Genomic DNA, 26,349 nt, shown 5'->3' on the forward strand with positions numbered 1-26,349 from the left:
CAAGGCTGGAGGGTGACTGGGGGGTGGCGTCGATGTAGCGCAGTAAGGGCAGCTCCGGTTTGTACAAGTGCCGTAAGGTACCCAATTCCAGCAACGCGGACTTGTACTGAAGGAAGCGGTCGCGGTGGGGATTGGGGGGATTGATTTTGTGCATGTGGTAGAGTCACGTTGTCGATCCTGTCATCGAAACTCGGCGGGGGTTTCTTTTTTCTGAACAAGCCGAGTCTGGTATTCATGTGAGGCATTGAATATCCTATCGGTGAGCTGCACTCCTTAGCTGCAGCCTCGCGGATGAGCCACTCCTCAGCTTCACCCTCGATAGTCGTCTGGTTGAGCGCGCATGTGCCATTGTGGCACCAGCTGAAAACAACGATGAGCCTTGCACTCCGTTCTAGCCAGGTTCGTTTCTTTATGCCCTCGCATTTATGCCGCGCCTCGGCACCTGCACAAAGGCAGGCGATGACGACCTGTCATTTATAATTGTCGGGCCAGTGGCCATATCGAGAGCCGAGAGCATTGACAGTCGCCACCCATATGTCAGCGTCCTCCTGGAAGCCTAGAATCCGAAAGAGCGGTTTACGGTGAGCCGGCCGGCTAGACACCGGAGCTCAACGACACCAAGCAGTCGAGCAGTTAGGACAGTTGCGTGAGAGCACACAAGAGCTCTGCGCTGCTCTTGGTTGTGGTGCCTGGGGAGCGAAAAATCCCGTCCGCACAGTATGCGGCTGGTGTAGCACTCAGAGGGGAGACCCACGGCCAACGGAGCATGGGTGGTGTCACTCGCCTAGTAGATTGTAGAGTGGCTGTTACACGAACCAAATCTTGGTAAGCGTGAGCCGAATTTCCGGAAATGAGCCGTGGCGCATTGTAAAGGCAAAGTAGCCCGCCGCCGGTCAAGTAGTTCGTCGGGGCCATCGTGGAGGCCTGTACTTCGTCCGCTGGTGGGTAGGAAGGATACTTGCAGTGGTGGCTGACTTGCGGGTTTCACCATCGAGGAAGCCTGGCCTTGTTCTTCTGGAAAGCGCGTTACGTCAAGGTAGCAGTTGGGGTTCGCCAAAGCTTTTCGACACCTTGTAAAGGAAGCGAGAGAGAACAGAGACAGCGACCGTTCTCTGGTCCGACTGTGTGTGTGTGGGGGGGGGGGGGGGGGAGCACTCAAGTGCTGTCACCTAAAAACAAACTCTTCGCGCTTTTCAATGATTTCGCGTCTCAGCTATGCACGACGTTCACGACGCGAGTCCAAGCGCGAACCACCTCGTAAAGGCTGTGTTGCGCTCATTGTTTGAAACTGAATATTAAAAAAAATACGCAATATTCTTTGCTGAAATGAATGGATATACTTGTATGTTTTGAAGGAATGAATTTAATACGCCCTCCCATTCAAACCTAATGAAGTCCACTGTACATCCCTTCAAATGAGTGGCATTTTGAAAGTCAGCCAGAACCAACACTTCAGCTGAGTTTTCGACCGACATCTTCGAACACAGGGCCTCCACGCACGTTATTTTTAAACGTTCCAAGGCGTACTTGTCTGCGGCCGCCATAAGGACACCAGTCATGTTTTGAAGGTTGAGTACTTGCCCGGTGTAAATGAATCGCAGCCGTTAATGTAGTGTGTTGGGGTCCATGTCTCAGATGTCTACTTGGTTCTCATCTTTGATGTTGTGCTGACACATGGCTGCAAACACGGACGACTTAGCTGAAAGAATGGCTTTATGCGGACGGAATCGCCGGCCACTAATGCTCAGAAGAATATCGTTGAGATCGCCGCTTCTTAGAAGGTCTCGAAAATATCCGGGCAGCCAGCATACGGGTACATCAAAGAGCACATGGTTATTATGCCCTGATATTTCCCTTGTAGCCTCAAGAGCGTGCACCTCACAGAAGATGGTAAGTTTGTCCCAAAGAAGGAGTTCATCGAACCTGTACAGCGAAAATACAGTTCGAGCAAAGTTCTGCAGGCCCCAATGTTTTCCTGGGACGAAGTATAATGCCTTAGGACTCAGAACGGTTTCTCTTTCTTCTTTGTTTACGTCTAGAAGGTAAAACGTGATCTTCGTACAGAGCTCACTCTGGTTGCTGGATTTCAGCAGCAGATACAAGGAAATGTAGTCCTTGATTTTTTCGTCCAGACCATTAGGACTGACCTTCAAACACCATTTTACTGTGTCCATGGCTCTTGAAGAAAAAATATCAAACTGTTGATCACTTTCACAGTATCTTCGCGGTAAAAGCTGAAGTGGTGGATTGTCCTTATGAATGATAAGTTCATCAAGTTAGAACTGGTCCAGCACCAGTTCTCTGCAACAACCGTGCTGAGTTCGTTATGTTAGGGACCTGTTGGTGGACGAAGAATAGTCAGACCCGACTCCGGTAGCACCTCTCCGTGGGAAGTAGCGGCACGGCGCCTACTTCGGTCCATGCCAGAGTCGGTAAGGAGACACCGCTGAAGGAGGCGAACTACGCTGCAGCTGAGAGAGCACGGTCAATTGAAGAGACGCAGCAACGCTGATATTGTGGCCAGCTGATGATGAGGATGACGACCTCAAATGAATGGTGCTTACGCACTAAGGGAGAAAAGATAGAACCAGGCAGCAGGATATTTCAAGCAATGAAACAAAAACCAATCTGCAAAAATAGTTCAGAGATAAAACGGCGAATAAATAAAATGCTTGCTGAGCAAGTGGTCAAAGCATCTCTTGTTCCTGATAGAAAAATCTAAAAACTACAAATTTTAAAATAAGGATAGACTGATAGGGTAATCTTTTTCTTGCCTTGATGCAGTCAAACACAGTAAAGCATACATACCTGTGGCAGTGATCCAATGAAGCATCGCGAAGTGATAAAAGTACTGTAACCTTTACTACTATTCTTAACTTCTGCATTGAGGCTTCTAAAAATATTTTTCTATGATAATAACGACGACCGAATAAAAAAGAAACGTTTTATTGTTTCAATTCAGTTGCAAAAATGCACAACGGGGACACCTTGAGTCAAGCTTTGTTTAAGTAATAATTCAGTTGTCAAACTACACCACGCAATGTTGTACAAGTAACTTCCAACTGGCGAGGTACACACCAATGTTTACTCGTGCACTGGCTTAAATCCTCTAAATCTTTAACTTCATTCACTTTACATATTTCCTATTGCAAACGAGCATTTCTGAACCGTAACGCTGTCACGTAGGCCATATGTGGTAAAACTGGGATGATGGGTCCACTCTGGGACACTGCTGTTCAAGTATAATCCACAGTGGCCTATAGTTACACACCGCCAAAGCAGTTTTCGTACGTTTTGTGGTAATAAACTATGAAACGTGTTCATCAGTTCTGCATTTGCTGCCGCAGAAAGTGCAAAACATACTGATAGTGAATCCGTAATAACCACTGCTTCTGATTTGATTGGTAACATTTTGCATAGGGATAAAACAATAGTCATCCATTCTGCAATGAATTGAGTGTTATACTCGGAGGGTCGAATTGAAAAGGACCAGTCAAGAGAAGAGGAAAAGCTGTCCAACCCCATCCTTTTTTTTAAACAGATGCATCATTCGCAATTATATTGCTTATCTCCAGAAGGGTGACCAGAGCTTAGTCAAGCTTGCGCAGCTTTTTTCTCTGGTCCTCTATTTTCGCAGTGACAATGCGTTGTATTGTCTGAAGCGAAAATAAAATTTTGATTTGATTGATTGATTTTATTGATTGATTGAGATAAGCTAGATGATCTGCTAATTGGTCCTTTAAATATATATGTGGCATTTGCTTCACGTTATGAGGAAATACATCAAACTGTATACTAAGCATTGACTCTATGTTGCCTATTGAGTCAATATGTTGAAACAACAGTAGCTTCCCTAGCATCGCTTGTGCAAATATAAGTTCTGGTGTGTGTAATCGCGACGAATGTGTTTCGACGAAAAAGTTCGGTTCTTCAATAAAAGCGTAAACTCATCGTCTATGGTGCGAACTATCTATCTTCAAAAATGCTTGCACAGTAAGAATTTTACACCTACCTAGCAGAGAAGCTAAGCGAGATTCCATATACAACACGTTGTTGACCACAAAATTTGGGAGACCCAGGCACAAACGCAACGCTTCTTATTCCAACAGTACTAGGAGCTCATTTAATAAGCGGCCCTGCCAAATAACAATACAGATCCGAATTCCATGATCGGCCACACATACAGTTTATATACCATTATTAGCGTATCTCTTCTCCACTCCGTTTTACGGTTTGCGACCTCCCGTAACCACCCCATGGCGAATGTTGCCTTAGAGTAAACCTCATCAATGTGGCTTTGCCCATTTAGTGTATCATTATACAAGATGCCTAAATATTTACGGAAATCAGCCGGCGGAAAATGATCATTCATCTACATTAGCGTGATATTAATATGTTGCATAGAAGAGAACGCAAGAAGCGCACTGTTCTTTACGTTCAGAGTCATGTAGATGTTTTTTGAGCCACACTTCTAGCAAATTGAGATAATTTTGCAGACTTTGATATAGTGACTGAAGATCGTTATTACTCGCAAGGAAAGCAACATCGTCTGCATACACATATAATTGAATACCCCGAATTGATGGAATAAAGCTTTAAAATATTTTATACAGAACTAGTGACCGGACAGCCCCTTGTGAGGGCTGTCCTGTCACGTGTCTGTCACGTGTCTCCTTATATCTTATGTGATGAGCACCCATCTTTAAAGCAATGAAATTCTTTTCCTCTTCGATACTTCGAAACCCACGCAGTGATATAGTTAGGAAAGTGATGATATTCCATTTGTTTTAATAAAATTCAATGTTCAACTTTATCGTACGCTTTAGCCAAATCTAGAGTAACTCATGCAGAGTATTGGCAATGACGCCTAGCCTGTCGCATTCGGCTCTCTAAATAAAAATGCCCGCAACATATTAAGCAACCAGATCTGAAACCGATTTGACTGGGGTTTAAAATTGCGTTATTGTCAATATATTTCATAACCCGGGCATTCAAAACTCTTTCAACTAGCTTAACCACATTAGACGTGAGAGATATCGGCCTTGGATCAAATCCTGATTCCTGCTTTTTAAGAAGTGAAATCACTTTAGACAGCTTTCATTCCACAGGTATCTAAGCTTTTGTCAAATAAATATTCACCATATTCAGTACTTCAGGTGAAGAGATCTCGAATATCGCATTGGTCACATCGTCTGGCCGATGTTCTGAAAGAGATAATTGCTTTATTACCCCTGCCAGCTCATATAGTAACCTCCTCGAAATCATCACCCGCTATTGTGTTCACAATGTGCAGTGGAATAGTTGACATTAATCTATGTGGTGCCGCCCCGCCGCGGTGGTCTAGTGGCTAAGGTACTCGGCTGCTGACCCGCAGGGCGCGGGTTCGAATCCCGGCTGCGGCGGCTGCATTTCCGATGGAGGCGGAAATGTTGTAGGCCCGTGTGCTCAGATTTGGGTGCACGTTAAAGAACCCCAGGTGGTCGAAATTTCCGGAGCCCTCCACTACGGCGTCTCTCATAATCATATAGTGGTTTTGGGACGTTAAACCCCACATATCATCAATCTATGTGGTGCCCTTTCACAATATTTTCTACTGAATCACAGAGTTTGAGTTGACGGGAAAAAGAACTGAATAGTCAATATTTTTAGAGGGTGGTAACATCTTTCGAGACGTTGAAAATCTGAAAAGATTCTTCAATTTTTAGCCTAAGAAAAATAATCAAATCGTTTCATATTATAGGCATCTGTTACTGTATTTATTGTGCGCTTCAAATCTGCTGCGGCGAATTTATATTTACACGAATTTTTGGGCATTGGTTAACCAGCAGTTGTTTCTATGCAGCTTTACGTTTTCTATAGCCCCTCATGTAATCTTCATTCCACTATGAACTAATAAATAAACCTCCTGTAGTCGAGTTTAAACTAAAAGTTCCGTCTTTTACTGGTCTCTTTAACCCAGCACACAGGCTCATATCCCTTATGTCACCTTGCATGTCCTTGCGACGAATCAAAGTAGCCTGTAAGTCTTTTTTCGATTTTTGTGTTTGACAAATGAAGCGACCTTTTCGGCGAAAAGCACTTTTTTCGGAAAGTTGAGACAAAGCTAATAGGCAACTGATCGCTGCTAGAAGCGCAGTATGAAGTTTTCCGTGACCATATATTTAAGAATGAGCTTGAAAAATGTTAGGTCTATTACACATTTAAACAGACCTCGGACAAAGTAGCAGCACGCGAAATTAAACAAAATAACTTTTTGTTAAGAGACCATTCCCACAAGCCTTTTCCGTTTAAATCTGTTTTAAATCCCCAAGCCACGTGATGTGACATAGAGTCCCCAGTAACTAATATATTCTTTCTGCAGGCAGATAACATGACATCTAGACTTCTTCTGTTTTGCACTCCTGCCGGGAAATGTGCATTTACACAAAAAAGGGCAAATCATCGGGTAATACTATGTCTAATGTCAAAATTTCCCAATCAGGAGCCTTACACCGATAGGATATCTTAGGTTTGTGACTGAATTTAGTTTATATTAAGACAGCGAGTCCACCACCTCTACCAGGTCGATTCAAACAAAATAGCCGATACTTTTTAGGTAAAACTTTTGACCGAGTGAAAGCCAGGTTTCTGGAAGTGAAATATTATCCAAAAAAATTGCGAAGAAAGTTATAATAAGTTTGTGGCTGCAGAAACATTTGATTTCTAATTGCACTGTGATATGTTTAATGGACCTATTTTAATAGTAGAACCGGAGCAGAAACTGCTTGGTTCAAGATGTCATTTCACAAAAAGTCTTTCTTAGACAGATTCTCAAGGAAGTCCTTCTTGGACAGATACTTTTTCATTTCGAATCATGTGAAGAACTTTTTGACAGGGGAGACCAGGTACGCTTCAGAGCCTTATGACAGTCCATACTCATATCTGCAACGGCTTCCGAGTTGTCCGTTAGGGGCTACAGATCATCTTGTTCTGTAGTTTTGGAAAGCACTGCCTTAGGAGAGAGATCGCTGACGTGCTGTCGCACTGTCTATCCCCGTGCGCTGCGACAACACTGAAGCCTGAGAATCCCAATCTTGCGTATATGCTACCCCAAGAATTTGAGAGAGTTCATTAGAAACCAATTGTGGCAAGGTTTCAAAAAGGTTGTTTGCGAGGCGTTCGATTGCCTTTTCCGTAGCCTTCTTTATAGCTTCTGCGACAAATTTTGCGAGGAATGCATCCGAGGCGGCGGTATTACGAGCTGCGACGCCTGCATAGCCTTTGGATCTCTCCTCCATTTCCGCTACTGCTTCTCTCCGAGAGCACCAGTGCGTTCTACAATATCCACCATACCAAGCTTGCTGCCTTTTGCCACACGATCTGCACAGTCTGCAGGGTACGCCCCACTACATAAGCAGCACCTCTCTTCATCAGAGCTAAAGTCTCGGCTGTTATGGCTCTCTCCTGACTAGTGGCTTCTGATCGGCACCCTTTAACGTTGTGTCCATGCCGCTAATATTTCAAACACTGTAGAGGTTTGGGGGAAAGTGGCTCTGTAATTTAGATTAGTGGTCATGTCTTAATTTATAAAGGTCTGACTGTTCCTAAAAAGGTCACGATCACTGATTCGGTTGGGGTTTTTCAGCTGTCAATCATACGGGTGCACCTGTATACAGAAATTTCGCCCGCCAAAGAAAACAAATGCAGTATTTCTGCAGGCGTCAGGCTTGTGTCTGCAACACAGGCGTCTATACACGCAAGCGTCCGATTCAAACGACACACCGACTATTTGGGTAACGAAGAACGCTGTTTTTTTATTAGACACTTTTTATATATCTTTGAACGTGAAGATGTTGTGCGCACAAACGCGTTGAGGGGCACAGAACGCGGCTTAAGCCAGCGTGTCTGCTGTCGAAACAGCAACGCACGTTACAGTGTCTACACCACGAACTACTCCTTTCAAGCATGCGAGGTGTGCTGGAATGAACGAGCTGACCGGATGCACTGCAAACTACGAGCACTGCAGAAGCTCACGGATGCATTCCTAATCTGCAGAACAGCACAACGTGCCTCCGCGACTGGACTGACGAAACTCGGTGATCTGCTGGAAATACGGAGTGGATTTCCGAAGCCCCACTTAAATCGCCTTTGGGCTCTTCATCAGGATGGTACCCCATTGGTAGGTACCAGAGCCGCGGGAACGCATCTCACTCCACTGCGTAACAAATAGCTAATCTGTCAATTCATGGCCGTAGCGGCAGCTAACCAGGCCGAGAGATGAAAATGACATTGAGATGGAATGACTCTCTTTAGTTAACAAAGACCCATACAGCTGAAAAAAATAAACACTCTCATGTAGAAATTAGGATGCTGCCACCCCATCCTACGCCCGGGCAGCTTCTTCACAGCCGCGGACACAGTGAACGTTCATAACTCCCACAACTCAAACCCAGCTGAAAACGAAACGCACTCCCTACTCTGGACAGATTCAGATGGCGAGCAGCTCAGGCGATCATGAATAAATTTTTCTGATGTGGCACGTGCTAACATAGCGGGTACTGAACAAAAATCAAGAATCCGAATGCCAACAATTGCAGTTAGAATAATTAACGCAAATGAGTAAAGTATGAAAGCTAACACCGCATTCGAGAAATTAGTTTGCTTATAAGAGAACCAGACGGGGCAGCGACGCGCCTTTATCTAATTTTTGTCACGTAGTCACCGGGAAATTCCTCCGGACGCAACAGAACGGACTCCTTTTCTTCGTTCCCGACATGCTTGGTTTAAATATTGTGTAGATTGGAGACTTGGAATTCTATAATGTTTATATAAAGTTACATGCCACAAACTAACGCCCTACAAACTTTCCGTATAAACAAACAACCCCGGCTGATACGCTTATGCTTAAGGCCACCTTTCGGCGATCTGCCTTTGCCATGGGTACCTGCCAGTACCTGGAGCGTAGATCTAGCGAATAAAAGAATGCTGCTCCCTGCAGTGTATTCAATTCAAGACATCAACAATGCACGACAGCGGGTAGATATACTTGCGCATTTTGCTCATTACATGTCGTTATGTCTGTGTGCCGGAGTCGACACAAAATTCCATAGAGCCGTTTGCTTTTTGTTTGTTTTTTGTACCTACCGAGAAGCACACCAATTTTTGGAAGGCTTGATGATGCCGCGTCCCACTATAAATATATGTCCTCTACTTGATGGTAGACGACACGACGTTCATAATAGAAAGAGTAATGACGCTGGCACGAGTAGGGCTTGTTAACCACCGTGAACACGGTGAACTACCACTGATGTTCGGCCTGCAGATGCTTTATCACAGTCTGATGAGGAACTAAACGCTGAACGAAGTTTACTGTTTATGAATATTATGTTGGCAAAAGCACAGAACCGATGGCATTGACGAAGACATCTACGGGGCAATAGCCCGCCGAGGGAGCGACTGCACAAATAGAAAGTAGTGCCGTAGCATATGGTAGGGTTGCCGTTAGGTGAATTTGAAAGTAGCCAGGATTCAAGCCAAAAAAAGCCACAGTATACACGGAATTTAATTTCATCGCCATATTAGTAGCGAAACAGAGCAGAAGCAGTATTCAGAGTAGTTTTTATTTTTCAAGAATAAGCATGATTTTTTTAATATGTAAGACCAATGAAATAAGAGCATGAAATTTTACCTCTTCCTTGGTCTTCAAATCCCACATAAGCTGCAAATACGCGATTAAATTGCAATAATTTGAGCACACACGCAAATATTTTATGTGAAGCAAATAGAGTTCTTTTTGCCTGCACATTTTTTTTTTCATTTCAGCCAACAAGTCAAAGGGAACATTAAACGTTGACGCAGTTTTTCCTTCAAATCGCAGGTCGACTTTGTTGATAAAGCTTATATACTGCCAGTATTGATTTAGATGTTGAAAAATCTGGTAGAAGGTGAACAGCATCGCTTCATTTCTGTTGCTCTGTTTTTGTCAAGTTCTCACGAGAACACGCGCTGCGCGTCAGAATTAGAAACTTGCGCGCGACATCACCACATGGCGAGCAGTGCCAGCGTCACGTAATGTTACTGTATATGCTACTTTTAGGTAGCAGAATTGCGCATCTGTTTCACAACGCCGCTAGCAAACATGCACTGCGGAGAAGCTGATGCAGAGGCCACGTCCGAAAAACGTGGCTGCACCACCGAAAGCGGTCGCCGTCCCCCTGGAATCTGTCAAGTGAACGTCGTGCGCTCTGTAGGCTACAAACTGGTAATTTTATTTGCTATAGATCCATCTCCTTAAGCTTCGACAGCAAAGTATTTGGGTGGATTTGCCACCATTTTCGGAAATTACGCTTTGCGTAACCAGAGAGACTAAAAAATGCTCTTGTACTCCCGTGGCACAGTCCCGAAAGGAGGTGTTTCTTCTTTCTTCGCCGGTCGTTTACACGCCAGGCACGTCGACTAGTGATCGGCCACGCGCTTCGTCGCTCGGCGACAAGATTAAGCAAGTCTTCTGCAAGAACAGCACGGCTTCACCGCACAACTATGGTTGCTAGCTAGGCAGATGGCGGACCTATGCGCAACTCTGCTCCCGTAGTGCCCGTAGGGAGCAGGAACTCTAGCGGCACGTTTGCCAACCTGTACGCAACTTCGTTGCGCCCGCGATGGGGTGCCTTGATGATCCCCAACTTGCTGTTGGCGGGGGGACACGCGCGCGCAACAGCGCATCATCTCACATGGCAGAAAAGCTTAGAAAAGGTATGTTTTTTTCTGCAAATAATATGTAAAATGGCTACTTAATGCGTCAAAATAGAAGTTCAAAAGTAGCCAAAATTAGGCACGGAGAAAACCTGAAATTCTCGTCGCCAGATGGGGTCATCATGTAACTAATTCAGCGAAAAGTAGCCCCGGCAACCCTGGCATTGGGCATATATTAGCCAGGAGAACGCAATAAAAAACTCGCAGTGTACCTTATGCATCCGCCCCAGACAACTAAACAGCGGAGAGAAACAGTCATCCTCCTCTGCTATTTCTCAGTCGATGTACTGATCCTCCCCCGCTCCTCTCCAAAAGCTTTCTGCATCTGACATAGATCTACACAGCCATGCCTCTACGATCTCAGGCATGGCAAGCTTTCTGCATCTCACCTGTTTTTGCATTGTTTCCGCGATCAGCCCCCCTTTGGCCAAACGACGGTATCATGTGATGAAATCATCATGCGACACCATGATGACGTCCTATCGTCGTGGGATGAGGATTCGTTGCATCACTCGAGTCGACGTCGCTGACGGCAACAGCCAATTTTCGCGCTTGATGAGACACCTAAAGCATTCGCCTTAAAAAGCTTAATAATAATAATAATAATAATAATAATAATAATAATAATTGCCAGGGTTTAACGTCCCAAAACCACGATGTGATTATGAGAGAGAGAGAACATTAATTAATTGGGGAGCTGGAGAGGTTTGCCTGGTTTTTCATCTCACAGGCTACTCCAGGTGCCGGGTGATGACAATTATATATAATGATGAACACACAGCACATACAGGTAAATACACGCATAACAGCTACATAACACGTACAGTCTCTCACAGCACTGAACTATTTACAACATTTCATTCTAGCATGTAGCCGGTAAAAATGTCAGTAGCACTTTTGTGGAGTCTAACGCACTGGAGCTGTTCTGCCGTAAGCCTAGAATATTTTTCAACTCTAAGTTTGCGTCCGATTGTATCTTTGAGGACATCTTCAGAGACTGTCTTTGATGCGTATACCGTGCACTCACAGAGGACATGATTGATGTCTTCAACGACGTTACATAGTGCACAAAATGCCGAGTCTGACAGTCCAATTTTGTTGCTGAAGTAATTCATATATGCAACCTTTAATCAGATGCAGTGTAAGCATTATTCATCTTACAATGCCTGTTGAGGTTTCGCGGCATCCTGAAGCGACACGATGGATCGATCTTGTACAGAGGCCCATACTGTTGGCTAGGGTCTGTCCAGAGGGATCACCAAAGGTGCCAAGCGTGTGCCGACACTAGCGTTGCAGCGTCGTGCCTCGAGAAAGGTGTATCGAAGATTTCTGCAGAAGTGTCATGTCCAGCTTTGGCAGCGTCATCAGCCCGGACATTGCCTTGTATTCTTCAGTGGGCAGGTATCAACTGCAGAAAAATGCGGTGATGGAGGTCACATGCTTTCTTGCATAGGCGTTTGATGTCCGTGACGAGTTGATCCTGTGTGCGTGGAGACTTCAGGGACTGCAGCGCTGCTCTTGAGTCAATGAATTGAGTCAGTGAAGATGACCCAGGACTTTGCTGTCTGGTCCACGGTGTAATTCATTGCAGCCCGCAGTGCAGCCAGTTCGGTGGCTGTAGATGAGGTGCAGTGATTGAGAGTGGTAGAGATGGAGACATTGACAGATGGAATCCAGACGCCAATGGCAGATGATGTATACGTAACACAGCCGTCAGTGTAAAAGTGACGATGAGCTCTGTAGCTGTTTTCCACATTTTCTTGAGTGAAATATCTGAGTGCTGGTTCGGGTGTGCGTTTCTTGCTCTTGAACCCAGGCACAAAGGTGACTATGGTCCACGAAGGCGTTTTCCACGATGGCTCTGCACTGCGACACCTGTGGTTTTTCTTGACGTGCAGCCAAATCTGAACACACGAACCTACATCATTTTCGCCTCCATCGAAAATGCAGCCTCCGCAGCCGGGATTTGATCTCGCGACCTGCGGGTCAGCAGTCTAGTACTTAAGCCACTAAACCACGACGTCGGGGCCCAAGAATATAGTAAACTGGCATATTTATTACTATTTTTTATAATGGTTTGGTATTTTCTTGCCAAATTCACAAGACATATAGTAAAATCTCCATTCACTACCTGGGGTTCTTTAACGCGCACGTAAATTGAAGTACATGGGCCTCAATCAAGCGTTTTTGCCTCCATCGAAAATGCGGCCGCGATCAGACCTCACGACTTGGCCTTATAAAGTTTGTCCCCAAGCATTCTGACGTGACGACAAACGGGAGCAATAAGCTCGAATGGCGCACGCAAGTGAATGACGGCGTAAAAAAAGAGATGGGCACACAGCATAGGTAACAAGTACATAGTACAGTGACCGAGAGAGGAGCAATAATAATGTCAGAGTCAGCACCCACTCGCAAGCAATGTTCATAGCCAACGTCGGAGCAGAGGACAATTCAAATCTTAGCTCCTGTATTTTATTGAACCGATTTGCATTTTTTGAAGACGACGCACGGTCATACACAGCTGATATTGCACAGTCAAAGCATGTAAATTTCCGCCTCCTAACAGCTATATCAGAGGAGGTGGCGCTAGATTATTGACAGTACCACTGCTTATTCCTTACAGTAGCAATATTTTTTCTTAAGGTAGCAATTATTTTTATGAAAATACCACGACAGCTACGCAAAAACTGCTTACAAATTTGCGAGATTCGACCAAGAATAGTCTTGCTAATGAGCCAGGAATTACATTATTATGACGAAAGCTCTACTACTCCACACGCCTCGTAAGATCATTCATATAGCGTCACAATGACCCTGTACCTTCGAAGCGCAAGCACAAGGTGCGTCTAGTCGGCTTTGGGAGTGAATGAGTGAAAACATTTATTGAAAAAAAGGAGAGGTGCAGCTCTTTAGAGGCTTCATAGTGGGTGGAGTCCTTATTTCGGGATTCCATTGGTGACACTTGTTAACCTATCCCTTTGGACCAGGGCCCTTTGGGCTTGAAGGTCCAAGCAAACCAGCAAGGTCGCCTCCCACTCCTCTCTGTTTGGGTTAAGGTTGGAGCGAAGAGCTGAGTTGAGCTGGCAAGCCCAAACGATATGGTAGGTGTCAGCCACCTGCCCACAGTATTTGCACTTGCCAGTGAAGGAAGAATTGAAACGTTGCATGGTTGCCACGTACAATAAAGTATTGGTGAAGATCCTCAGCAAGATGCGTTCATTAACTTTCCCCAGCCCCTTTGCAGGAGGTGGTTATTGACGATGCTGATCCTGTAATAGGTCGTAATATCTTTGAATGTCAGCTTTGGAGAGTGAAGAGCCTCATGGCTCGAGACGCGAGTTAAACAAAAATAGCGAAATGCTTTCGCCTCCCGAAGGCTACAACCACAGCTGCCAGGGGCGTAGCCAGGGGTAGAATTACGGGCCGTACCCCCCTCCTCGAATTTCGCCATGCATACATACGCAAAATGACCATTTGTTTGCCCGGCCCCCCATTAGATCAAGGAGGTGCCCCCCTCACCGAAAAAAAAAAGTTTCTGCATGCCGCCCTGGCAGCTCCGCTGATCTGTTGTCCCTGCTACAGGTTTCTCGCTCCAAATGACGCCACGTGATCAGCTGCGGAGAGGCGTCGCAGCTGAGCTTTCTCGGAGTCTCACCGCTGCGATGCCACGTGACTAGGTGGTTTAACGGCTGGTTCGCTGGCGCTCGATGAACAGTCTCGCAATAGATGACGCATCGAGTGGGCTGTCCGCGCGTGCGCTTCAGCACAAGCGACAAGAAGCCCAGTCATCCAGTACACATAGCTACACGCCACGCTGCAAAATCTCAAGCAAAACAAAACGTTACCTGCTGAAAAACCGGAACGAATGGAAGTCAGATTAACACGTTGTAGGAAATTTACGAAGGGCGTAAGCGAGCTAAGGTAGCAGTTACTGCAGCTGTGATCTTGTATTTGCAACAAAAGTCAAGCCTAATATACATTTCGCTCGTGATAACTTGGTTCACATGAATTGAATCTTAGCTAATTATATTTTGTGCCCCATTTTGTTCTTGTGGCGGGTCTTTAAAACTTGAAGATAATCAAAGTATCTCAAAGCAAGTTTATGTTGTTTGATTCTCCTAGAGTGTCTGTGTTCCGATGTATTCCTCAGATATTTAATCAAAAAAACCCTGCCCAGCGAATCTCATATGCATACCTGCACGGAAGGGTAGCAGTTCTTACAAGCCACTTCGCTCTACTTATTTCGAAATGCACAGATTCATTTATTTATTCATATATTTATTCAGTTAGTTAGTTAGTTAGTTAGTTAGTTAGTTAGTTAGTTAGTTAGTTAGTTAGTTAGTTAGTTAGTTAGTTAGTTAGTTAGTTAGTTAGTTAGTTAGTTCAGGAGAAAATTAAACAATGAAGCTTGTGCACAACAGTAGAAACCAAATGCAGGTATTCCAGAAGACAGACGTGAATCTACGAAACGGCATCAGTGGCAACTTCAGCTTCAAGTCCTTTGATTCCAACGTGCTTTCATTCATACTAGCCTGCCCTGACGTGTACAGCATTGAAGAAGGTGATGTAATCTTCAACGGGACTGTGGTGCCATCTCACCGGGTCAAGATGTCTATGTTTGCCACGGAACACGTGCTCACTGAGGTACGAAATGGTGCCGCGACATAATGACTTCCCTCTCTTAACTGAACTTCCCACCTTAAAGGTGCAGTTCAAGATGGTTTTATACTATATGTCTTCGGTTTCAATCATTTCTCTACTATGCGGATGTCCGTATAACTGATTTTCTACATTTCTTATGCATGTTAGCATTCATACTGCCCTCTTTTAGTAATGCTTCGCTGTCAATCTCAATTTCATTGCTTGTTGTACAGTCTTTAGCTCTGAAGTTCTATTGTAATGCACCAAGTTTCTTCATCATACTTCTGTAGTGGTAAAATGCAATGACTGTACTCCTTCCATTTATTTTATAGCGCTTAGTACCATGCAATCATGACTTGGTAGTCCTTTTGATTTGTACTAAGACAAATTTTTTGTTATATAGATTTGCTTCTCTTAAGCCTGGTTTTCTGTGTCCAAATGAGAATACTCCTGCAGAAGTTTTACAGGCTACTTTTATTTAATTCTATTCCGGCTAGGCTACTTGACATAACGCTAGTCTAGTTCGCAATAATCTCCACAATCTTATATTTCGTCGGGTAAGGTCCTCAGTCACTCGTGGCAAGTTATGTAAATTATTGCTGAACATGATAACACCTTAAGGCCCAACCACATGCATGCGATGTTCTAGCGACAGCGACAAGCGCCAGCGACATACTTGCTCCATCGCGCCGTCGCATCGTGACGGCTGCAACCGCATGTCGGCGACTAAGTGTCATTAATGTTTGAATGAAAAATATTGCGTGCATACCTATCAATTGCAAATAGAAGTTTAAAAGTTGGTCAATGTCAACATGCCACATTTATTACTGCTTTGTTTGGCTTAAGGAAGCTACAAAAGCATTTAACGGCCTTCTTTTTTCGCAATCTCTGGTTTAACCGCAACAGGCTGCCTGGAAGCGTATACGCTACGACGGCTACGACGCATTTCGCATGACGATTTCACATTGCCGCAAGCGACCAAATTGACACAAGCTTGCATCGAGACATCAAAACAAACATTCGATAACAAGGTTTGCGAGAAAATACGGCCACTCTCTCTCTCCGCGCGATATGAGAATGTAAAAAATTCCCAAGCATTTCCCCGAGGGTGAACATGGTTAAGTGCGAATGCACGGGGTGATGCTATGAGGGGTATTTATTAATTCGCACTATTATATTTATTATACACACTATGGTGCCTTTATGGTGTAATGGTTCCTGGGAATCGCAATTTGATCACACGGGGGAGTTTACGTTAACTCACTGGCGAATGCCAACGAATTTTACCTTTACTCCCCCTCATAGCATCACCCCATGCATTCGCACTTAACCATGTTCACCCTCGGGGAAATGCTTGGGAGTTTTATTACTGATGATGATGATTAAAGTGTAATTAATGAATTTAAGTGTTGTTTGTCATGAAGCATTTGTACACAGATACATTATATACGAAGTATTATTTATTTACACTTCACGACGCGTCCGGACGAGCAAAGTCCAGGGCTCGCACCCTCTCCCGCGCGGCACGTTCACTGGCTGGAACGGCTTCGGGAACGTCCACTCGCCGTTGACGATTGCGAGCGGCGTCTTGACGCCGGCCTTCATCGCCCTTCTCCGCCTGACGCTTGCGTTGTCGTTCCACATCTTGGGCCGCGTTCGCGGCTCGATGCTGACGCCTCATCTCGGCTTCACGAGCGCGCAGTTCTCCATCCGCTGCACGCTTCGCCCGCTTGTCCTCGGTCTCGCGAGCGCGAAGTTCGGCATCCTCTGCACGCTTCGCCCGCTTGTCCTCGGCCTCGCGAGCGCGCAGTTCGGCATCCGCTGCACGCTTCGCCCGCTTGCACTCGGCCTCGCGAGCACGCAGTTCGGCATCCGCTGCACGCTTCGCCCGCTTACGTTCGGTCTCACGAGCCCTTCGCAGCGCCGCCTTGTCTTCCAACGTCGGCGAAACCACCGCGGTACCGTCACCTCCAACGACGGGTGCAGTGCTGGCATTCGGTTGTACTGCATTCGTTGTTGATGGTAGCGTTGTCTCCAGGACATCCATCGCACGACCCGCTCTCGACGGGAGACTGAGAGAGAAGGCGGGCGCGCGAGAGAGAGGGGTGCGCGCGCAGCTGCAGCGAGCGAGGAGAGCGGAGGAGCGAGCGAAGGGGGAGGGGGTATAAGGCGCGTTACTGACACCGGTATCAGCGTCGCGTCCGTGGCTTATTCGGTAGAGCGTCGCACTGCGGCCCGCTAAGTCCTCTTTCTTTTAAAGATAGAGAGAAGACTGCGGACGCCGCCGATGGCGGTGGATGGTTTGGGGTCGCTTATAAAGTGTATTCACACTTAAAAAGATAGTCAATACCTTGCATTCTTTGAAGTATGCACTGATAACAAGCATCGAGAGCAAATTGCAAACGAAGTGAGGACCAGGAGTGCAGTTGCCGGAAATCGCCTCGCTGGCGTCTGGGCTACAAGCGGATCTTATCTAGTTTTCCAGAAACGGGCGACGAGACAAGCGGCGCCGACGGGGTGGGCCTCGGCGACAGCGAATCTTGTCGCTCGTCCCTGTCGTTTGAACTGCAGGCACAAATGAAGTTTGTCCAATCCAGTGTCGCTGTCGTTAGAAAATCGCGTGCATGCGGTTCGATTCCTTCCCAAAATGATGAATACCGGCCCCCTTCATAGTAAGCTGAGTATTTTCCCCTTGTGAACCATTAGGGTGAGATTGTAATCAATAAATTTGTTCACAAGCATATCCTTCCTGTGTATACCAGTTTTTCCTCGCTTCTATTTCACCAATATACGTTACGCCATATTGGTGGTGAAGAGAGCCATCATTTAACGCTTCCGTTGTGTGAGTAAAATATAATAATATAACAATTAGGCGCGTTAAAACACAAGCAGATATAAAAAACACATCCATTACGCTGCACAGACATACTGCGCGGTGATCGCATTCCTAAAACACTCGGAATATCGCAAAAGACGAAGAAGCAGTGAAACACCAGAAGCTCCTCGAAAGCGTATCTGTCGGCAGCCCTTTCTTAATTCAACGACTTCGCAAGTTCACGTCAGCTTGCCTAATCGACTGCGGCATTTTGCTTATGGCAACACGTCGCCTTTGCTGCATTCTCTGGCCTCTGTGTAAGCATACTGCTGTTTATGTTTACTCCTATTTTTCTTCTTTCCCATACGCAGGACTCAGACATCGTGAACGTTGATTATGCGGTCAGGGCACGGCAAATCAGCCAACGCTGTTCATTAATGGCAAGCATTCGGGGCTCTGGGCATGAACCAAGACTCCGCATACGTGGATGGTTCCGCAGAAACAGGGTATGTAATCGAAATGAAAAGAGAGGGGTGGGGGGGTACTTTAAAGCTATTTTTTCTTTTTCCTTTTTCTTGTCTGTGTTACCTCAAAGGAGCCCTGGGGCACTTTTCCAAGTAATCATCGAATGGCTTCATTAAGAGAGCTTATTGCTTCCTAGCAATAGAAACGCAGGCTAAATTACATAAAGCATAGCCAACTGTAGCATATCGAGCACGCGCTCGCGCCGAAGAGAAATCTTCGCCCTGATGATGATGGGATAAAGTGCAAACATTACTCATACATGAAAACGCGACTACACAAACCATGCATAAAAACTGAAAGATGGAGCGAGCGAGAAATAGGAAGAGAGAGAGAGAGAAAAAAATGGAAATAAAACTAAAGAGAGAAAAACACAGAAAAAAGCTAAACGAGAACAGGAAAATCAGAAACGAATAAAAACAAAGGCTGCCCAGCTCCGCACTTCCTTCAGGCTTGGCACTACTTGTTCGAAGCTGCCTTAATTTTTGTTGATTGATTTATTTATTTTTGAACGCAACAAAAACTGGGTGGCCGCTTTTCCGGCCAAAGTTCTTCTTGAGTAGCCCTAATAGCAAGGCTGTTCATGATGCGTATTGCTGTCGTACCAACTGGTCGAACAACAGCCAAGATATAACGTAACTAGTACGCTCAGTGGAATCTCCCGTGGCAGTCCCCGACACAGACGACAAGCAGATGCCAATACAACCGAAAATTGCACTGCTTTGCATTTTATAACACTGAGTTTACAGACGAAAGCACAGTCTTGACAAAAATACCGGACACCGAACGATGTTTTTCTTCTGTGAATTTGAGAAACTCTTCTAGCCATGATATATGTACGAGTACGTATTGTAGTGGTGCACTTAACAATATTAATGAATGGGGTTTACGTTCAACAACCACGACATGATTGTTGGAAATAAAGGAGGAAGAAGGGGAGGTGGGCACGAGTACGAGCCAGGTGCACTGGCTCGCTCAGTTGATCCCTTGACCTTCAACGCAGCCAGACGATCGGGTCCGGGTCCCCTTTTTTGTTTCTCACAATGATTATGAGAGACGCCGTACTGGAGGACTCCGGAAGTTTCACACACCTGGGTTTATTTAACCTGCACCTAATTCTAATCACACCAGCCTATGGCATTTTGCCTTCATCGAAATGCAGTCAGGATGACCGGGATTCGATCCCGCGACTTTTAGATCAGCAGTCGAGCACCATAACCACTAGACCACCATGGCGGGTAGCAGTGCACTTGTCTTGCACTAACCGAGCAAGGAAAGGTTGATTATTTAGAAGGCGCGGAGTCAAAAAAGCTCTATTTTAAAACGCATGTACTATATAGTACTTTTACCGTTATAAATACATCTAAATTGTGGTGTCACCTGCAGAGAAGGAAACCTCAATTATAAAGCATCTTCTTAAATTTCTAAGGAAGCGTACTTTGCTAAACATGTGAAGGCAATGATTATTTGCTCACGCACAAATAATTCGGAGTGAGTGCAAAAGTTATCGCGTTTATAACGCGTATGTAAAGCCTCAATTTGTTAAACTTAAAGCCTGACAAAATATGGACCACTTGATTCCGCATTTTCTACACAGGTAGACACGCCGCTTCCGCAAATACTGTACGCCGAACTCCTGTACGGCGAGCAACCTGTTAAGGGAGCCAATGTGGAGGCTGTCGTCTATTACGCAACGCAAAACACGGTAACCACTACAGTCGTCCAGCTTCGGGACAATGGACTTCTGGGTACGTCGCATGGGGTACGTCACATCGTGACCACACTTATTACGTCGTGGCACCAACTTTCTTGCTTTGCTGGATTCTAGGTTTGTGTACCAGTGGGCACGGGCTTATAAGACAAAAGTCAATGTACAGGTAGAATAAAAAAAAAAGAATCGTGAAGAATACTTATAGCTACATTTAGTTCGCATACGTCGCTATTTAACCAGTCTCTTGTTCTAAAAATCTTTCTTTTTTTTCTTGCAAATGACTGCTTCCTCTTTTTTGGCTTTTGCATGCAAATGAAGTGGCCATGCACTCATCTGAAAATGTAATATTTTTTTTGCTTCTCTGCTTCAGTAAAGTTTATACAAATGTACAAAATTTCCAGACCATCTGTCACGCGTCGTACCAAACAATCGTCCCACCATGCCTGCTTCGTAAAGCTTGAAGAGAAATGAAAAGTGCGGCCAGCTCTACTTCGCGAACGCTGTCGAAATAGCAAATCCGGCGGCCCTTTCTTCAGGGTCACTTTCACCTATACTTGTGCGCCTCTCATTGCATCACCCTTTTCACCGAACCTCGCGCTCGCTCACCTTGGCGTGGCGAAACCCGTTTTCTTACAACGAGTCATACTGTCATCACGCCGCAATACCCCGTGAGCAGCGCTACGTGAACGGACAGCAACGCCTGGACTAAGAACAGCTTCAGTGATAAAAGGCACGGAATGATTATACCTTCATACTGGCAAACTCTCCCGATTCGCCCGGGAGATGCCGATTTTTACAGTGTTCCCGATTGTACGGGCGTGGCCAGCAATCCCCCGATGATGAGCCCTTACCCTACCCGAAAGGAAAATAACAAAGTGGTTCCAAAGATTTCCTAGCATTGAAGTACTCCAACAGCTTGTCTTAGTGCCCTCACCTCCAGCCATTGATGTAAGGGTAAGGTAGGCAGCCGCACGTGTTGCGGCCTCCGGCACGCTCATTTTATCTCGACAAGGAACTCCCGATAACATCACACTGCAGCGCACGCAAACTTAGCATCGCCGTCGTTCAATGGTATGCGGCAATGGATGGGGGTACCATGTTTTCCATGTCATGGCTAATTTTGCATGATCACTGGTGTGCAAAAAAGATTAGCTGAAGTTACTCAGAGCTGTACATGCTGTTGCGGTTACTGCAGCCATGAGAAGCAATGGATAACAACCTGTGCATTTTTTTCTTGTTCTTTTCTTTTGTTTTTTTATTGTCGCTTTTTCATTATGCAAGCATAAAATCTTGCCTAACTAGCCCAACTTTGCATCTCGTTGCTCTTGTAATATGACCTTACGGAGAAAGCACACTTTCGCTTGGGGATGCAGAGCCGGACGTGACCAAGGGTGACGGCGTGTACAGCGGCTACTTTCTGGCTGCATCTCGGAGAGGTGGTTGGTACAGTGTCCTGTTGAAGGCCTCAAGTATTCAAGCGACGACCGTCAGCTCCGATGCAAGCCATGGCGCCTCCTTCCAGAGGGAAGAGTTCGTTGGCTCCTTCTGGGCATCTGAGCAAAACAAGGCGCCATTTCCGCCTGGTACAGTGCGTGACTTGAGCGTAAAACGCATCGATTTGCCCAACATCACTTTTCAGTGGTCAGCTCCTGGAAACGAGTACGACAACGGCGACGGTAAGAAAGAATGGCCGGAAACTTACGCAAGGGTTTGTTTGGGATCCGGCACTTGCAAAGTGGGATCTTTCGTAAATGCGCAGCGCCACCACTCCTCGGCATGTGGTCTGGTTATATCCACTTGAGTGGCGGGGGCTATGTTTGTGCACGCAACTTGTTTATGCCTGTTGTGTCCACTTGTAGCAAAAGAAGAGCAACAAGCGTGACTTATTAGACGAATTAAACCTTCTGCAGAGTCAGTATGTCTTGCCTTAAACTGAGTGTGCTGCATATAACTATAGCCGACCACTTTGGTAAAGGCACTACGATGATCGACGGGTCGTGCCACTTGGTGTGCTCCCCTTGCAAGGAAGCGTTAACATCGGGCAAGCTGCCCTTACTGAACGGAACTTCAAGTTGACCCACGCACACCTTCGCATACTACTTTTAGTGGGAGATAGTGGTTTTTTTTTTGTCATCTTTGAAATGACTGCAACAAAAAGTAATTGTGCACATATTTGTAGCCTATGATTTCATAGTTTTTATATCAAACCTAAATATGACTGACTGCAGAATGAAATATTTAATTAGACGCTAATTGCAACAAATTCCTGAAACTTATACAAAACATATTGCTTCATTTTCTTGCTGTGAATGTAATACATATAGTGCTTTGAAATTACCTTACGTAAATTGATATATTCGAAGACGGTGCATCATAACTTGCGCCTCGCTAGCTATATACATCATCTCTAGTTTATTGTCTTTCTTTTTCTTTTGTCAGTAAATTAGCGAGCGCTCCACCATAGGACAAGTCGCGTTTATGTCTAGTTACGACATTGTGGCGCAGCAGCCTTTCACACGATCGGCAAAAACAAAGCATCTCGGAATGCAGCCAAGATATATTCAACGTTTGCAGCACGCAGAAATGTGGCTAACATAATTATGTTTTTAGTGCACCGGGCAATGAGCTGCGCCTAGCCGAAAATACCCAGTAACGCGGTGTTTATTAGCAGTGACCATACCATTTACGTTAAGGTATTACCGTTCCGCGTTAATATTCCAAGATCCCAAAACGTGTTTTCTGCGTGAGCTACTCGATGTGTACAGCAACATTATCAGATGATTACATGCCTTGCAGATTGAAACAGTCAGGTGCCGACAAAGCTGACATTAAATTTCCGTACTAACCGTCACGTTTTCCGTACGATTGCTATTTCCGTACAAGCCGACATTCCTCAAAGACCCCAATATTGAAATTTTCTTGTAGTGAGCATTTGAATTCTATAACCATATGCTTCATATGTATAATTGCGCAAAAGGCTGCTTAATGTTACGAATTCTGCACATATCGTTAAAATATATACACCTCACAAAACGTTGTCTGCCATCTTCAAAATTGCAGTTCTACCTTTGTCGCTTCCTAGAAGTGTGTGCTGAAGGACCACCAGAAGAAATGTTGCATGCATTTATTGGATAATATGTATTGCACACAAGAGGCTTCAGCATTTTAAACCTGATTTCCTTGCAGGTTCTGGTTCCACCTACGAACTCCGTTACTCCCTGTACCAACAACGCCTGTCAAACGATTTCGCTAACCAAGTTGGTATTGAATTCACACAAGATCAAATGTTCGGGGACGATGAATCAGCCTCCTTGTCGCTTCCACACAGAAATCCCGATAAGACTGTCGTTTATTATTTCGCTCTTCGAACGAAGAACAAGAACAACCGCTATAGCGACATCTCAAACATTGTGGCTGTTGTAATAGACGGCCACTTAGGAATGACCACAGCAGTACCTGAGAGGAACAGCATGAGCGAGAATACTTCCATAAGCTTTAACGCCACCACAAGAAAAGATGTGGAAGACGCTGTACCAAATAGCACAGCAGGGACAGTGCTAAACAGGACTTCAGATGATACTGCATCATCTTCAGTTCTCTTGTACTTCAACCACTTCACCGAGCAGCAGTTTTACATTCTACTTGCCAGTGTAGCCGGTGGGTTTGTCTTGCTCGTTCTACTGGTCAATTGTGTAATATGCCTGGTCTGCCTACGGCATCGAAGGTCGGACGGCAAACGCCGAGATACCGAGTGCGCCGTTATCGAGAACGTAGTAAGCCCCGATAAGCCTATCAATGCATACGAAGAACGCACTAGATTTGATGCACCGGAAGACGTTGGAGCACTGCGCAAGAAACTATCCAATTTATCCCAACGTCGCGATCGGGCCAACAATATGACACATGAGAACTCTCCGGGTGCGCGCGTGAGTGTGGTGCCTTTGTCGACTAAAGATTGTGAACACGATCCGCCTATTGCTCTCGAACCGTTGAATGAGCAGGCGGTGCCAAATCCCGGCGCTCCCAGCGCCATGCCTCGAAGTGCAACAAAAGAGAAGCCGCAAAGCATTCGCACAGTGGCTGTCGAGTTCAGGGCGAACAACACGGGGGAGACGGCACCAGTAGCGTTAGGTCAGGGGCACATGCTGCAGCGCCGGGCGTCCGGTTCACTCCGCTCGTCTAAGAGGTCAAATTCATCTTCACGCGTAACAAAGGTGTCGGACAAGTCGACACGTACGGATCGAAACAAAGCACCGGGTCCAGCTGACCATGTGCGAAAGCGCAGTGGTGACTATTACGACCTAGGAGTTGTCTAACGCACACTATGCGTCTCACTTAAAAAAAAAACCCCTTCGGTAAGAATCACAACTGAAAATTCACACAAGCCAAATCTTGAAAAAGATATTAGTGCTATTCATACTACTGAACAGAAACCAACAGCCAGAGAAGCGATAAGTATAAAAAATTTCCGAACTGGGAATGTCTTAAATCCCCTAAATTTTTTACAGTTTGTATGTGTACACCAGGGTAAACACCAACACATCTACGAGCATAAATACAAAAAGGTACAGACCACCCTCCACGCTTGCTCGACATGAAATCCCGACTACGCTCCAGAAAAGCAGAATCGCGTGCAGGGGGTTTATTGCCTTTATTATATCACGGTTGAATATTCCTTCAGTGCATGAAGTTTGTGAAATGTTTTTTTGCGCGTCAGCGAAGTGCAAGAAACTCAACAAAGGTTTTTTTTCCCCCACACAAATCATGGAGAGAGCAAGACGCAAATGGAGGCGTGTAGACCAAAGAAGTTTGCAGTGTCGTCCGCGTTTCTCTGCAGCAGCAACGAAAGCTCGCTCCTCGTTCCTTCACAATGAGTTCCCGTTACAAGTTTCTGCGATGCGAAAGGAAGGCGTTGTAGCTATAATTTTGAAAATTTTAACGTGTGGTTACATAACGTTAAATGTGCCCTTTTATGTAAAAGTATATAGTGCTGGATAATCCTGAAGCGAAAGAAAATAAGCAGCATGAAGCTCCCATGAAGCTACATATATTATGCGAATATGACATTGCTAACAGCGGCTTATACGTAAGTAAAAGAAATCAAAATAAACAGCTCCGAATCGAAAATTTTAGAGACACCAACCATAATATACAAGCATATCTAACTGCGCACCTTGTGTGCTCGTCAAGCTGCAGGCATCCCACACATGTAGCACTTTCCAAGTCTGTCTCCAACGGTGCAGTCAAGATACTGCGCCTGAGATATTCAAATAGAAATGTCCCCCCATTAAATTTTTTGCGCAGGAAACCACGTCGAAAGGGACAATACTTAGGCGCCTAATAAGTGTGCATTCATTGTTTTAGTGTGAGCAGAAAATAATGTTCGGAATACACATTTGCAACTCAGTGAAGTCTCCTGTTTGCAGTCCGTCAGAATATTTCTTAGTAGTTTTATTTTTTTTTAAATCGTCTTCTCTCTTTCTTCTTTTCTTACTCTCTGTTTTTCGCTGTCTCTTTATACATCTTCCTTTCTCTTTCTCTTTCTCTCTCTCTCTCTGCATTCGTTCTCTGCAGTCTCGTCTTCTTTCTTTCTATTTCTTTCTCTCTCCTTCTCTTTATCTTCTCGTTCTGCTTTCCTCGTTTCCGTCCTTCTCACCCAAATCACTGCTACCTTTTCCCCACTACCATTTCCCAACCCTTCATTATACTATACTATACAAAGCTATGCTATGCTCTGCTAGCATGCACGCGTGTTGCAGAGAAAGGCGTAGCCAATCATTTACTCAACATCCCAGTTCATCAGGATGGTCACTCAGCTAAGAGGTACTAAGAATCAAATGTAAAGTCAGGCAGAATCGTATTTGCATTGTTGAGGTGTTTATGCATTCTTAAGCCCATTGTAGTGTATGATTGGAAATGCCATTAGTTT

The 26,349-nt window shown here is 45.2% G+C and overlaps 1 protein-coding gene across 3 annotated transcripts in view; it reads left to right on the top strand.

Annotated features, from left to right (window-relative positions):
* Window positions 1-25,826, top strand: part of LOC119187683 (calcium-activated chloride channel regulator 1) — an 84,482-nt gene extending 58,656 nt beyond the window's left edge. For 2 of the 3 annotated variants that reach the window (XM_037435761.2, XM_075878482.1), the window contains exons 9-13: window positions 15,169-15,375; window positions 18,559-18,693; window positions 20,307-20,457; window positions 21,794-22,096; window positions 23,607-25,826. In XM_037435761.2, coding sequence (XP_037291658.2) covers window positions 15,169-15,375; window positions 18,559-18,693; window positions 20,307-20,457; window positions 21,794-22,096; window positions 23,607-24,736 — 1,926 coding nt within the window. In that variant the 3' untranslated portion in view covers window positions 24,737-25,826. Of the gene's footprint in view, window positions 1-15,168; window positions 15,376-18,558; window positions 18,694-20,306; window positions 20,472-21,793; window positions 22,097-23,606 lie in introns of those variants that run through there. The other variant, XM_075878483.1, reaches the window with a different exon arrangement.
* The last annotated feature ends 523 nt before the right edge of the window (window positions 25,827-26,349 follow it).

The sequence above is a fragment of the Rhipicephalus microplus genome, chromosome X, assembly GCF_043290135.1.
Source record: "Rhipicephalus microplus isolate Deutch F79 chromosome X, USDA_Rmic, whole genome shotgun sequence".
In the NCBI taxonomy this organism is placed as follows: domain Eukaryota; kingdom Metazoa; phylum Arthropoda; class Arachnida; order Ixodida; family Ixodidae; genus Rhipicephalus; species Rhipicephalus microplus.